The following is a 15,116-nucleotide window of genomic DNA, read 5'->3' as shown; positions in this document are numbered from 1 at the left end:
AAGTTGTTTAGAAAATAGCCTTTTTCATCCGTTGTACAGGATAATATTTAATAAAAATGCAAATATATAGTACTAAATCAAAAAGTGACAACTTCAAAAGCATCTTAAGAACATGTCCTATACATTACTTATATGGCGTCTTGTATAAAATAGCCTTGTGTTAGTAATGTATACATGTCTTGTATACATTACTAACACAATTATTATTATTTTTGGGTGACAAATATAGATAAGTCCATTACAATTATAACAAGCAATTAAAAAGAGTAGTAGAAATGAACTATAACAAAACAAACTATTTTTTTCTATATTATTTGTAGGGGAATAAGGAGTAATGAGTCAACAAGAGGCTTCATTTTGTGAGAGTGAGTGTACATATCTTCGCCCGTATAAAGCAGCTCTATCACTCGAACTAAGTTGAGAATTCGCATCAAAACAGGCATTGAAGGTGCCTTGGGATCCAAGAAAGCTTGGTTAATATCCTTCCACGCATTTTCTACCTCAATGCTCAGCACTTCACATGCTTCCGATGCTGTCACCTTATACTCCTTCATGTAGCATTCTACTGCTGATGGTATATGCTTTCTTTTCTTCTCCAACTACATTCAAATTAACATTTAAAGTTATTAGGCGATAATAATAATAATAAGGGTTATTTCATAACAATAATCCATCCTATAGGTGGTCTGTAATAATCACTCCATCCTATCAATAATCTCAATTAAATCCAACCTAAGCCTCATATACCTTCTAATAACGAACCAGCTGATATTTTTTGAAGTTTATGTTGGAATATTTAATAGTTTTTGGAGAAGCTGGTATATATGAAGTTTATGTGTAATATTTGCAAGTGATGAATCATCATAAAATATGAGCTGGTTCGTTATTAGAAGGTATGATATTTAGGTTGGATTTAATCAGAATTATTGATAGGATAAAGTGATTATTGCAGACCACCAATATAATGAATTATTGTTATGAAATAACCCTAATAATAATAATCAAGTAAAAAATATATAAACACTAACATGAACAATGAAATACCTCACGTGACACAATGTCATCCATAAATCTACAAATGCAGCATGCAGAATGTAGAAGTGGAGGTTCACTAAGTAACCAAAGGAAGGCATCCTTAGTTGCGACTTCTTCCATTCCAACCAATGAAACCATTGACAACATTGGATAAGCTGTGGATGGCAAGGCTACTCTCAAGTACTCTTTCATTGTTGGCACCTTTTTTTCTACAAGCCATTTTGCTTCCTCTAGATACGCTTTCAGTAGCCTTTTCATCTGATCATCAAATTATCGATCTCAATTTTGACGAAATTACTGAATTTCAATATTGACAATTTTAATTAAGGTTAATTAGCGTTATCAAGTGACACTGATATTAAATACTCCCTTCTATTCACTTTCATTACAACATTAGTTGAATATATGTGAATAGTATTTTAATGAAAACTGCAATTTCAGGGAACTGGAGTGAAAATTGACATAATCCAACTTACCGCTTCTTTTGCATAGCATATTGCAAAAGACCGCCCTCTTTTGACCATTTCTTCCTCCATTTCGCTATAAATTTCAAGAACTGCTTGATAAATTATCTTCATATACTCCGGGAGTTCATCCATGACATGAATATCCCACCTAATTTGGGGTACTCGTAAATTTGTTATTGTTCAAGAAAATCTTATAAAACCATAGAACAATAATGTTTTTTTTTTTTTTAACAAAGACAATTGAATTATTATATTGTGAAATCAACGATCTCTCGTCTATAGACTCATTATTATGTGGCTATGCTAAATTTTGTTCCCAAAATTACGTATTGTACCTCTCGAAAGCTTGTGTGAGACGTGCTAGCTCTTCATATGTACCATACACATCATAGGTATCATCAAGAACTGAAGCCAAAGCGATGACTTTGACAACAAACTTACGGGCCAAGGCATATTGAGGTTCATAATAAACTCCAAGTATCCAAAAGTAACACTCTGTTATTCTATCACGAGCGTATGGCAACTTATTCTTCACATCAAGCTCTTTCCACCACCTACACGTTTAAAATCAATGAACTACTGCTAAGATAGGTAAACAATCGTACAGATTGATGCCTAGGTGGTAACTATCTAGAATATATAGATCCGTAATTCCGTCTAATTCTTATACGATGTATATAGTGTTGGGTTTGTGCCTTGATTTTGTTAGTCGCCGTTCGAACGACTATCTAGATTGATTCTGTCTTGAGCCTTTATTAGGTCATTCTGTAGAAGGCCTTAGAGAGTACTCCCTCCGTCCCGGTCATTTGTTGTCCTTTCATTTTGGCACAAAGATCAAGAAAATCACTAAATATACCAATTTACTCTTCACTCATGCATCAGTTGCAGCGGGAAACTCTAGCTTTGCTAAAAAAAAAAAGTGGGACCCAGATTCAAAAGTGGTACCGGCTTTCATTTTTCTATGAGACTTGAATAACTGCTTGCGTACATTCAGACTCCAGAGCATGCTAAAATAGAGTAATAGTGATACGGATGAGACTCCCTCCAAATTATTCTCATGGGATAGTATAGTTATTGAACCCTTTAAAAACATCCTAAAATGGAAAGGATATCAATTACTAAATGACTGAGACACTCAAAAAAGGAAAAGGACAACAAATGACCGGGACGGAGGGAGTATTATATAAACTCTCTAAGTCTCTACCTAGCAGTCATACCGTCTGAATCTGTAATCTGAAAACTCTTCACATATCAATAAAACTCTCTCTCTTCTGCCCTGTGGACGTAGCTAACACACCGTTAGTGAACCACGTAAATCTGTGCGTTTGTCTCTTTATTGTTCGTTTATCAGTTCTTTCTTGCTTTTGTTATAACATATAGATTTATACTTTTTTTTTTATACTTTTGAGTTGTAATGCTACCCACCTATTATAGATGGGTATATAGATTTATACTTATAAGTGTATTAATTATAAATATTCAATTGTCGACTCATTAATATTCAATTGTCGACTCATAAATCAATGAAATGATAACTTTTTTTTTTTATGACGAGGGGGTTGAATCCCCTCCGGGCCCATGCATTCCCGCACCACCACATGGACCATGTAAGCCACCCCTTCCGGGTTTCAGTGGTCAAGTGATCATCGCCCCAACTGGTAGTCGAATCCGGGACCTCTCAACTCCTACATTTCTGCAAACTTCAAGGTTTAACCCGACTACCATTGAACTAACACCACTTGGTTAAATGATAACTTTTTGAAAACAAAAATTGTAAATGACAAACAATATTTACTTTGTAATAATACTAAGCTCCTCTTGATGTTGCACTTGCAGCAAGTTGAAGTCTAACTTTGCAAACTTGAGAAGAACTTCGTTGTGAAGCTCAATTTCTTGGTAAATGGATATGTATTTTCTTGCTCCTACTCTTGGAAGACATTTTTGAACCGGCCACCGCAACGTGTGTGATACACGCGCCGCTAGAGAGGGTCTAAGAGAGGGTAACTTGAGCTCAAGGGTATTCTTAGTAAACGCAAGGGCTTTATCCAATATGAGTTCGCCTCGCAACCTGAGGTGTGTTGCTTCGTATAGGCATAACATCCCTTCTACATCCTCAGTAACGAAGTCCTTAAATCCATCTTTGTTGCCCCTAAATTTATTGAAAATATCTGCCAAGCATAGTCGTGCTTCTAGTTAGAATATGATTTAGTCACAAATATAGGTTTGATTGCAGGTTCAAAAGGTGCTTAGTAGACGAATCCGCGGGTCAAAAACTTTGGGACCACAAGTAGGTAGATTCGTAGCACCGAAATGAATACGAATATGGACATGAAAAAGAATACGAACACAGACACATACACAAATAGAATGAACATGTGATACGGTATCATATATAATGTAGTGTTATAGATTTAATCATCCGACTAAAAGACAATAACGTCATACTAAATTACTTGGTAAACTGTAGAGCGGAAGCGTACCTGATTACATACTATAGGGATCTCTCTACTTATGGGATGCGGGGAGATTAGGTTATTGTGTGCTACTAGGGACCATAACTCATGTGACTTATATATAGTCTCATTAGTCTAATGCGTCCATCATGCATTAGAAACCTAATGGATATCTACACAATTATGATATCCGGTCCATACTTTATAAGATGTAATTAATATGCCGGTATTATATTATCTAGATGGATCACTATATTGAGTTAAACTTAAACGATAGCAAACAAATACAATATGTATAATAGTGTGTCCACATAAATAGTATTGAACTCAATATTTTTACATATAGGTCACGAGACACATTTTTAAATTTAACAAAATACACTCCGTATATTTTGTAGTTATAAAACTACAAGAATTTCAGTTTTATTATAGTCATATTACTCGTATAAATTTGTTCTCTTTTGCGCTTACGAATTGTTGTAAAATCCGCCGGTGAGTGCCATAACTTTTTGCTCACCGGCAAGAATGCGGAAGCGGTTTTCTAGAGTTCTCGAGAAAGAGGCTCTGATACTATGATAAGATTATAGAGTGGAGAGAATCACATAAGGAAATATTATTATTGATGATCTATCTAATTCTGAATCAATACATGGGTGTATTTATATATAATAAACCCTATTAACATAAACTCTAAACGATAGCCAGCCCTTATATACCCTATTAACATAAACTCTAAACGATAGCCGGCCCTAATGGGCCTAATATCCTAATACAGTACGGAGTACCGTGTTATTATGTTTAATTTTCATAATGCACATCCTATTTTATCATTTGGCATGTTTTCAAATAATTCGTGATTTCAATTTATACATTTTATCAAATAATTTTCTTGAATTTTTTTATGAAACTAATAATATTTTTATAGTTTTTTTTTATACAGGGTAATTATGTGTTTCTGTTAAGTCATTCTCTAATATATAATAATAACACTAATAAAAAATTTAGGAATTTATAATTTTTAGAATTATATCCATATTTAACGAGATTCCTTTTACAGGGAAACAAATGAGAATTTTTATTTTCTTAGAATATAGGACGATGTGTGACATACCGGTTGAAACATTGTAGCCATGTTGTCGTAGAAGTCGAAACAAAAGGGCTAAGGTTACTAGTTCATAATGTTCGTGATTATTCTCGTCCTTAAAATGCTCGAAAACTTGTCGCAACATATCTTGAATTTCCGTCTCAAAGTGGTACGCAATCCCCAAACGCTCAACTGCATCAATAATGCTCAACTTTTCACTAAGATGTTCAATGGTGAAGTCATCTTTGAGCATTTTTTGCACTTTTTCTTTCAGCATTTCAGCTTCCTCAAGCCATACACGAACATTCTGTCAAAACAAAAGGACAATTATTGTTAATTTACATGAATCTGGAGCGAGTATTGTATTTAGCGAATGTACCTTATTGTCACGGACATATGTCACGAAGAAGTCCCCCCAAACTGAGGGATCGTAATTTGCGGACTGACGCTGTTGCAAATTTCCTGCACTATTGTTTGATGCCGCCGTTGCTGCCATTTTTCTTTTTTTTTTTTGAAATTTGTTGTCAATAAGAAATTAAGAATTTTGATATTGGTGATGAGTTAAATCACAGTTGTACGTTATTTATAGGGAGCATGCATGTCAATGTCATGATCGTGGGAAGGAGAATATGAAGGCAATTTAATACAACATGCGAAATACGACTTAAAATATACAACGTGCGAAATTTGACAATCCCTCCAAATGTATTAGACCTTTGCTTTAACAATTGCTCTTTTATAAACGCTTAAGAATAAAACGGGTCAAATTCTATCTCACAAGGCTAGATAAGACAATTTGGTTGCTAAAGTCATACTGAGGGCCACGATAAAGACGAATATATCCGTCTTCAATGAGAATTTGGTTGCTAAAGTCATACTGAGGGCCACGAGGCCAAATACGAGTACTATCCACTTACAAAAAGGTGAGTAACTTTGATAATTTGAATTTATTATATTAATTTTGAGTACTTATCTTTTGATAACTTTGATATCAGTGGTGTCCTCAAATTACTGCGAATCATAATTGTTCTCTATGTAAATCAATATTTGAGGTTGCCTTGATTGAGAATGCCGTATCCTTCTGACAATTGGTCTATAAACTATTCCAGATTTTGCGTGATCCCATATATGGCAAGTCATTAAAAATGAAGAAAATCCAAAAATGAACAATTTAAGTCCTTTTCTTGCCCTTAACGGCTTAACTCATTAAAATTAGGAAAAAGAGATGGCGTCACCGAGTGATACTCAAATTCGGCGCCACCGAGAATATTATAGTAATTTACATAACTATTTTCAATTCCCTTCCTAAAATTTGAATTTTAAACTAACCTGGAATCCATGGAATTATTAAGGGGGTAAGTTTTATTGGGCGATCATTACTGGAGAAATTAATTAGTGGGGTAATGAGTTCCTTGATGATATGTTTGGCATAAAGAGTAATGATTCTTCGATTTAGATCTTTTACTCCCTTAATCATTACCCAGGGGGGAGGGTGGGTAATGTATTACCCCTTCACAAGGGTAATAATTCCAGGAGTTGAATAATTACCTACATACCAAACATGGGAAATACACCTCACATATTACTCCCCTATTCATTCCCCTCCTATTACCCTCAATCCAAGCAAGCCCTTAATTGGAAAAGGGTAGTTTCGAAAGTAAAAAATTTCTTAAATTGCATAATTAATTATAGTTGTAGCAATAATGAACAAAGTTATGGGGTTCAATTACCACTTTCGTGATAATGAATAAGTAAATAACAATAATCATTAAAATTTGCCTATTTTGGTGGATTGTTGGAACAAACGACTGAAACTAGAAAAAGGATCACAAATTATTACGGTAGACTAGTTTTTGAACCCGTGCACTGCACGGGTGGTAATGAAAATTATTAACAAAAGTAAAGTCTAATGTATTTTTTTTGGGTTTTTTTTACATTATACCCTTATATTTCTTTGAATTTTACATGGTATTCTCGCTTTTCAAAAAAATCAATGGTACCCTAAAATAGCCAAAATGCTCTAATTCGGCCCTTTTAAATGTTTAGTCTTCACATTTTTGATTTATTTGTTAGTAATAATTTGTCATATCATTAACATAAACATTGTTTACTGAATCGTAAACATATTTTCTTTATAAAATTTAACTGTTTAAAAACATGATTTTTAGTAGTTTGGGTACACTACTACAATTTTATGCTAAGAGGACGCCCCTTAGAGTACGGTTGGGGACGCGACCGTCTTATATTCGCCCAAAAATTTGGCGCAATTAGTAATCACATACTTAGGACGGTTAATAAAGACACCCGTCTTCATTGTAAAAGTATCAAGGACGGTTGGTCAATACAACCGTCCTCTTATTAATATACAAGGCGGTTATTTACTAGAACCGTCAACTTATTTTTTAATAGTAACTATCAAAATTCCCAACCACGTTACTCTCCCACCCTCTCAATCAAACACTCGTTATACAATAGCAGAAACCACCATCACCGCCTCTCATTACCAGGCCACCATCACCTAACCTGACGCCACCCGCGCCTTGTAAACCACCACCACCACGTTCTCCTTCATCATCCCTTTAACTTAACACCACCGATCGCCTTATTCTTTCATCTCCTTATATACCGAGGTAATGTGTGTTCTTCATTTAGTACTCGTTTATTTAGTAATTAGTATAAATTGATTTCATAAACACCATAATGAACAATCAAATCAATTTTGCATATCATATTCTTCGTTTAATACCTAATAATTCGTTTATTTAACTTAGGTTTGTTGTTTAAAATGGGTTTTTGATTAATAGGTGTTTGTCAAATACTCCAAGTTTGATTGTGATTTGTGTTACATTTAGTTTGATTAACTAGGTTTTTGGGATGATCAAGGGACATAAAAGCTCACAAATTTCTGTGGTTTTTTAGTTTAAGTTGGTTTTTCGGAGTTTGCTCACACCCTCTGTGTATTGCTGACACGAGGGTAAGGTTACATACATCCGACCCCCTTATCCCGCAGTTTGCAGGAGCTATTGAGCCATTCGGGTAAATTGTTGTACCGAGTTTGCTAGTATCTCAAAATTATACCCCTGATGGCCTGATATTATGTGTATATTATTGAGGAAAGTTGATCATGATGGAATACAAATTTGTGTAAAAAAATAGTATAGAAATTTGTTTGCATCAGTATCACTCAAAATAACTAGTACCACTATTTGCAAATTGATAATCTTTTGACATTTTCTTGTCGATAAGTCCATAATTACAAGCACTTAGGCAGTGTATAATGTTGGACTTTTGATACTGTAGAAGAGTAGATCCATCCATGGTCCTATGTGTCCTTTATATGGAAATTGATATCTTATAATTGTTCCTCCGTTTTTTCGTACATATTGCTATTCCCAATCCCCATAGTCTGCTCTAGCTTGTGTGTAATTCTTGATCTTAGCTTTCTTACTGCACACTCTTTTGTAAGACGATTTTATAGTTAGATTATCATGAGACTGACCTTTATAATGGGAAATTGTTAGATTATTGATGTGCCTTGGGTATAAGGGTAGAAATTGCTGGAAGAGATTCTCCAATGGGATTCAAGGTCTTGAATGAAATGAATTAAATTCAAATAAAAAGATTATCTAAGAGAATTCCAGAACTTAATTTAGGATATGGGCACGATTTAGAAATTTACAACTACTTCACATTTTTCATTTGAATATGACGAGTAGGACACGAAGTTGAATGCAATGTTTAGCTAACTTGAATGATAAGAGTGGAACAACTTGGTGGTCTAGTCTTTTCATTTGCAATTGTTATCCCACACAATTGTTTGAGTGCCATGCCTCCTGACACCATTCTAAATTGGGAAGCAATCAAAGCTGTGGATACTCTAGCAGCATCCAAGCAGAGGAGGAGAACAACTTATCTGAACTGAAAAAAGAAATAGAAGCAACTTAAACATCTTAAGAGATTGTTTCTATCCAAATATATAAATCTTAAGAGTTGCTAAGATTTATTGTAATGGTTAACTATATGGTATAACCAACTAAAAAATGATATAAAAAGTTAAGGGACATACTCCAAGAATGCCTAGTAGATAAATAACTTAGAACTTCTCAAAATTCAAATACCAAGCTTGTGGAATGGTAGGGATTCTCTAGAAATGAAATCCATAAAACAATTTACTAATTTAGAAATTGCAGATATATGCCAATATATTGCTTTTTTATTAATCATTTCTAACCGTCAATGAAAATATTACTTCAAGGACCAGTAATTTATTTTGTAACTTTTTTTTTTGCTTAAATGTACGGTATATTAATGAAATAATTTAATTTACAAGAGAAGTATTTCTACAAGGTAGAGGACAGCTCCACCATCCATGTTTTCAGTACAGATCAAATTAGAAAGCTACGCTAAACCCATCCTTCACATTCACTGGATATCTAGTGAACTGAGGGCTTCGTTTTTTATATGCTGAACTGAGTCTTGCATTTGTTCCTTTGTTCCATTGCTCCTTTACTGTCAGTTTACTTTTATGCCAGCTGTCTAGTTTGTAAAAAAGTGGCGGTGACTTTGTGATTTAAGAATACTAATTCAAGAAATTTATATGCAGGTTGAGCGATGACAACGCAAAAGAGAAAAAACAGTTCGGGGCAATCTGATGATGGTATGACAAAGAGAGAAAAGCGTTCTGAGAGGGGTTGATCGGTCCTGAAGTTAGCATCAAAAGCTCTTAGAGATAAGGACCCAATTAAGTTAGAATGGGAAGGTGAGCTGAATTATACTGACGCGTATAGAATTTTGAGCTTAATTCTAGCATGCAATAGTCAGCCTCCATACTGCATCAATTTGTGTTTTACATTCAGTCCATTATTTAATTTAATTTGATTAATCTCAGTTTTGGTCGCACTTGTGGTATTGGCCTTGATTTTACCTTAAAGTGTAGTAGAATGCAGAATGCAGACAATTTCACCTCAGAATGCAGTTAGACATGGTTCTATGCTATTAGACATTTTTTGTTATTTAAGTTACTGTTTTTGTGGCAGCAAATTGATGATTATACAATGTAAAATGATCTTTTGGGATAAAAAACAGGCCATTAGTGAGAAAAACAAGAAGAATGCGGCTCAAAGGAAAGCACGATACCATGGTTCTCGAGGAGGATATGGGGGAATTGAGAAGAAAGTTGTAAGTTATCTTTTAATTTGATTAATCTCGGTTTTGGTACGCTTTAATAGTCACATAGAGTATACAACTAAGCTCTATATATTACGAGAGCTTCTTAGCCAAAGCCAGCCAACTACTCTTACCTCACCCTAGGCGCCAGCCAACGGTCATCCCACAAACGCAACAATCATCCTTGCCTTATTTACTTTATTCTATAGTTGTTGCATATAATTTGTAGTTAATCCCCTTCCGTAAATATGCTTGTGTCCTATAGTATATAAACTCGGGTGCATAAGTGTGTAAAGCAGATTTATTCAATATATATTGAATAAATCAATTACGATTTTTCATATTCTATCTATTTCATATTTTATTACTGTAAACATGTTGTTTTACAAAAAAACAAAGATTCAAACAATACAAATATTACGATTAAAAGTTTAAGACAACATCCTTATCAAGAACATTGAACTTTGTCATCCAAGAAGCTCATCCTATCCTTTGACCCCCAAGCCAAAGACAGTTTTCTAGCATATCACTTCTCTCCTGCATTTGAATTATTTCATAGATTTACATTTTTTTTAGTAAAATAAATATAATTAAGCTAAATCTATAACATATATTTATCAGAGGGCGATTATGAAGCTAAACTCTATGGATTCACTTTTCGGGTGTCACCAACAAAAACAACTTGAATGGAAAATAATAAAGGTACCCCTTCAACTAATAATACTTTTATCTCCTAAATTATATAGTCTATGTTTTATTACTGTGGGCCTATTGGGCTTATTGTATATACGTTCAAGTTGACATGCTTTCGATTTTAGTGTCCTACATAGCCTTTTGGGACCGTCTTATGTGGATATTATATCTGCCGATATCTGTTTGAGATCATCACAGGACGATATATTAATATTACTCCAAATGTACGTCCTTTCATTTGTTTATTTTGTTTCAATATTTACTTCATTTTATATAAATAAAACGTGTTGATATGTAAATAATTTAATTCTATTTTTTGGTTACTTTGTATATAGTTCATGATTAAAGCTCCAAAGACATATACTCGGTTGAGAAAATTGATGAGGTGACGGAAATTTGGGCTAAATAGGCATTGGAGTTCAAGGCGCAAGTATTTGATGGCAGCGTCTAAAGTATTTAGGCTGAACGCTTTGATATTACCTAGATCTGATAGTTTATGTGATGGTTTCGTGGATGGAGAAACTTGTGTTAGTGCTTGTGTTCAAAAATCAAGTGTCCATAGCTTGTATTTTGGAGGTTCAAACTTATTTTGTTTTGTTTGGTTGGATTTTAGACTATAATTGTAAGATTTGCTGGATTTTTTAAAATGTAGCTGGATACAATATTTAAGCTATACGACTTCTATTGTCGTATAGGGTATGAATGAACAATTTCCTTTTCAAAAATCTAGTTGTGAAAGAGCATGGATGTTTAACAATATTAGTGCAGGCTATATTCACGCGAAATTGATTTCAAAAAAAAATGTGTAGAAGACGGTTCCTTGACAAAGCGTCATGAAGTTGGCGCAAAAATTGCGCGCGCCATGTAATCAAAACAAGACGGTTCTGATGTGCACCCGTCCTCTTAGAAAACACAAAGAAGACGGTTCATACACATAACCGTCCTCCTTTTAAAAACTATAGAGGACGGTTTGACTTTATGTTAACCGTCCTCGTAGGCTACGAGGACGGGTGAATTAAGGACGGTTTGTTTACAAAGTAAGGACGGTTTTGAACCATCCTCTTTGTCAGTTTTTGTAGTAGTGGTAATTTGAGAATATTTTTACTAAGTTTAGGTGTGACACCCCGCGATAAAGCGGAAAATATAACTAATAAATTAAAGCGGAAATTTATGATATTTTAAAAACTTTTTATTACTAATTAAAGATCAACACGCGGGTGCCAAAATGAGATGAAACAAATACAACAATAGACAAACTTAGGTTATTACAACCTAAGTCTAGAAAGCGGGGAAAAGATATCCCACGAATAAACAAATAAGGAGTTTCTAAACTAGCAAACTAAGGTCCAAGGGCTTAGTTCTCGCTAGCCCACACGTCTTCCCCACGTAAGCGTCTTCACAACCTGTCATTCATGTAAACATGAACGCCACAGTCAGTGGGGAGTAACTCAAGGTTCTCCCAGCCACAAAATGTCGAAACACAGATATACAAGAATATATTAGAACATCATAAATATAACCATTTGATGCAAGCACTCAGACATGAGACTAACATTCAAAACAGGCGTAGTCAATCATAGATAAGGCATATGATACATCCAACTTGAAAACCAAACAACATACAATACATGAAATGGGACTACTAACATCACATAATAAGCAAAGCATCCGCTCGAGGCTACCTTTAAAGCATGTCCGAGACACAAGTCCTTAAGTACCTTGGCTCGTGTTACCTTTAAAACATGTCCAAGGCACGACCTCTAAAGTATCCGCTCGGTGGTTACCTTTAAAACATGTCCAAATACTACAAACAAGTGCCCGACTCAAAGGTTACCTTTAAAACATGTCCGAGGCACAACACATAAAGTATCGGCTCGTGATTTACCTTTAAAACATGTCCAAATACTACAAACAAGTGTCCGGCTCAGAGGTTACCTTTAAAACATGTCCGAGACACAACACATAAAGTATCCGGCTCGTGATTTACCTTTAAAATATGTCCAAATACTACAAACAAGTACCCGACTCAGAGGTTACCTTTAAAACATGTCCGAGGTACAACAAACAAGTATCTGGCTCAGCGGTTACCTTTAAAACATGGCCAAATACTACAAACAAGTGTCCGACTCAGAGGTTACCTTTAAAACATGTCCGAGACACAACAAACAAGTATCCGGCTCGGCGATTTTACCTTTAAAACATGGCCAAATACAACAAACAAGTGCCCGACTCAGAGGTTACCTTTAAAACATGTCCGAGGCACAACAAACAAGTATCTGGCTCAGCGGTTACCTTTAAAACATGGCCAAATACAACAAACAAGTACAACAAACAAGCACAACAAACAAGCACATAGAACGGGATTATTAATGTCATATTCATACTTATGGCTTGCATCTCACCATAAGTACGGATGGGAACATCAATCCCGACGACCTTATCGCAACTAGAGGGCCTTTGGCTCACCCCTAGTGTCCGATAGGACCGTGACTCAGGGACGGGATGATTAAGGTCACATTCATACTTATGGCCTGCATCGCCATGAGTACGGATGGGAACATCACTCCCGACTAATCATATCGCAACTAGAGGGCCTCTGGCTCACCCCTAGTATCCGATAGGACCAAGACTCAGGGACGGGATGATTAATGTCACATTCATACTTATGGCCTGCATCACCATAAGTACGGATGGGAACATCACTCCCGACGTTCATACCGCAACTAGAGGGCCTCATGCTCACCCTTAGTATCCGGTAGAACCAAAACTCTCACAACCGAACAATACTAGATATTATCTAGAGTATGACTCTTACAAGTACTTATTTATAATAAATATGTCATACATGTATTATATTAATAATTATTCCATTTTATAAATTAACATGCCGGTTAAATAAAATATAACAAGCGATAATGAATAAATTACGATATATGAAATTACGGAATAAAATGTGACCAACTCAAGTGACTCATTTATGAGTCCAATAAACAAACTATCAGGAGCCCAATAATCAAACCATGTGAGACCCAATACTTGGAATCACAAGAAATCCAACATGCCACCACCAGTCTAATGAATAGAATAAATTTAGCCCAACAAGCAAACTAGACGGGTCCAACTAAATTATCAAGGCAAATCCAACCACATTAATAAGATAAGCCCAATTAACTTAACAAGTTAAGCCCAAATGAATAAATGTGTAAAAGAAGATATTAACGAATTACGTTATATAAAATACGAGACGGATATTTAAACCATTCGAATAAACCAAACTTGACTCCGAAAGTACCCATGAACTAAATGTGGCCCAATAATCAAGCTTATAACTTGGTCCACTTATAACACATAACAACATGGCCCAATATGCTAGCCCAACCATCATAAAGGAAAAAAAAAGAGAAAAGGAATAAAGGAAGGGGAAAAGAAGGCAGGGAGCCGAGTATGAGAGCCCTATCTCGTGACTACCCCATCATAGCCACTGATGGGGCATATTCTGCACCCGCTGACCGAGTCAACATATTGAACAAGGTGAAAGATATCCACAGCAAGTCAACACCTTGGACAGCCTAACCGACGCAGCCTGTCGGCCTGTCACTTGGGTCTCGGCCACGGCAACTAGCCAGCCGGGGCACATATCCGCGAACTCATATCCAAGACCCCTCGGCGGCGAGTCAACAGGGCCCGCCGGCCTGCCATGGGTCCATCGGCCGAGGGTAGATCAGTCTTTCCACCTGCTAGCCACTTGGCCACTTGGCCACTACGTGACAAAAGGTGAAAGTCTATAAATACTCCACAACTCTCATTGAGGAAGGGATCCACAATTTAACCTAAGAATCACTATTCATCTGGTAATATCTTCCTTCTCTCTCTACAAAATATACTTCGCCAAGTAACAACAACTTATCTCTTTAAGTTTACTGACTTGAGCGTCGGAGTGAGTTCGCTCGGTCCAAAGCCGAGCCCTCAGTTTGTTCATTGTTTCAGGAGACCGAAAGGAGGATTCAACCAAAGACGTCATTCTACAAGCACGGGTGGTAACAAATAACTGCTCTGGAATTACACCCGGAACAATTGGCGCCGTCTGTGGGAAAAGACACTAGAAGCTAGTCACATTCATTCCCAAAAAAAAAAAAACACAAAACAAAAACCCACCCAAAAAGCTAAGAAGATGTCGAAACAACAAGAAGTATTCGTGTGACCGACGAAACCGGTCTG

General features: G+C 35.7%; 2 protein-coding genes across 2 annotated transcripts; both read right to left on the bottom strand.

Annotated features, from left to right (window-relative positions):
- Window positions 1–304: 304 nt before the first annotated feature.
- LOC141622384 ((-)-germacrene D synthase-like) lies at window positions 305–1,643 on the bottom strand. The gene is made up of 3 exons (XM_074438421.1): window positions 1,512–1,643; window positions 1,045–1,293; window positions 305–599 (listed from the first exon to the last, which is right to left on the bottom strand). Exons 1-3 carry the CDS (start codon window positions 1,632–1,634, stop codon window positions 306–308), a joined length of 666 nt encoding a protein of 221 aa, XP_074294522.1. The 5' UTR covers window positions 1,635–1,643; the 3' UTR covers window position 305.
- A 181-nt stretch (window positions 1,644–1,824) lies between these two features.
- On the bottom strand, window positions 1,825–5,572 carry LOC141620926 ((+)-delta-cadinene synthase isozyme C2-like). Its single transcript, XM_074437670.1, has 4 exons — window positions 5,419–5,572; window positions 5,067–5,346; window positions 3,298–3,670; window positions 1,825–2,056 (listed from the first exon to the last, which is right to left on the bottom strand). Exons 1-4 carry the CDS (start codon window positions 5,533–5,535, stop codon window positions 1,825–1,827), a joined length of 1,002 nt encoding a protein of 333 aa, XP_074293771.1. The 5' UTR covers window positions 5,536–5,572.
- Between the last annotated feature and the right edge of the window lie 9,544 nt (window positions 5,573–15,116).

The sequence above is a fragment of the Silene latifolia genome, chromosome X (assembly GCF_048544455.1).
Source record: "Silene latifolia isolate original U9 population chromosome X, ASM4854445v1, whole genome shotgun sequence".
In the NCBI taxonomy this organism is placed as follows: domain Eukaryota; kingdom Viridiplantae; phylum Streptophyta; class Magnoliopsida; order Caryophyllales; family Caryophyllaceae; genus Silene; species Silene latifolia.
This window is presented reverse-complemented; position numbering and strand designations above follow the sequence as displayed.

What these genes read in the sequence shown, in the direction of transcription:
- LOC141622384 (XM_074438421.1), bottom strand. Translation starts at nt 1,634, where the DNA reads ATGGATGAACTCCCGGAGTATATGAAGATAATTTATCAAGCAGTTCTT. An exon ending in TATGCTATGCAAAAGAAGCG is followed by an intron (nt 1,294 to 1,511) that starts GTAAGTTGGATT and finishes TTTGATGATCAG; the next exon opens with ATGAAAAGGCTACTGAAAGC. An exon ending in ATGACATTGTGTCACGTGAG is followed by an intron (nt 600 to 1,044) that starts GTATTTCATTGT and finishes ATTTGAATGTAG; the next exon opens with TTGGAGAAGAAAAGAAAGCA.
- LOC141620926 (XM_074437670.1), bottom strand. Translation starts at nt 5,535, where the DNA reads ATGGCAGCAACGGCGGCATCAAACAATAGTGCAGGAAATTTGCAACAG. An exon ending in TGGCTACAATGTTTCAACCG is followed by an intron (nt 3,671 to 5,066) that starts GTATGTCACACA and finishes TATGCTTGGCAG; the next exon opens with ATATTTTCAATAAATTTAGG. An exon ending in GAGCTTAGTATTATTACAAA is followed by an intron (nt 2,057 to 3,297) that starts GTAAATATTGTT and finishes TTAAACGTGTAG; the next exon opens with GTGGTGGAAAGAGCTTGATG.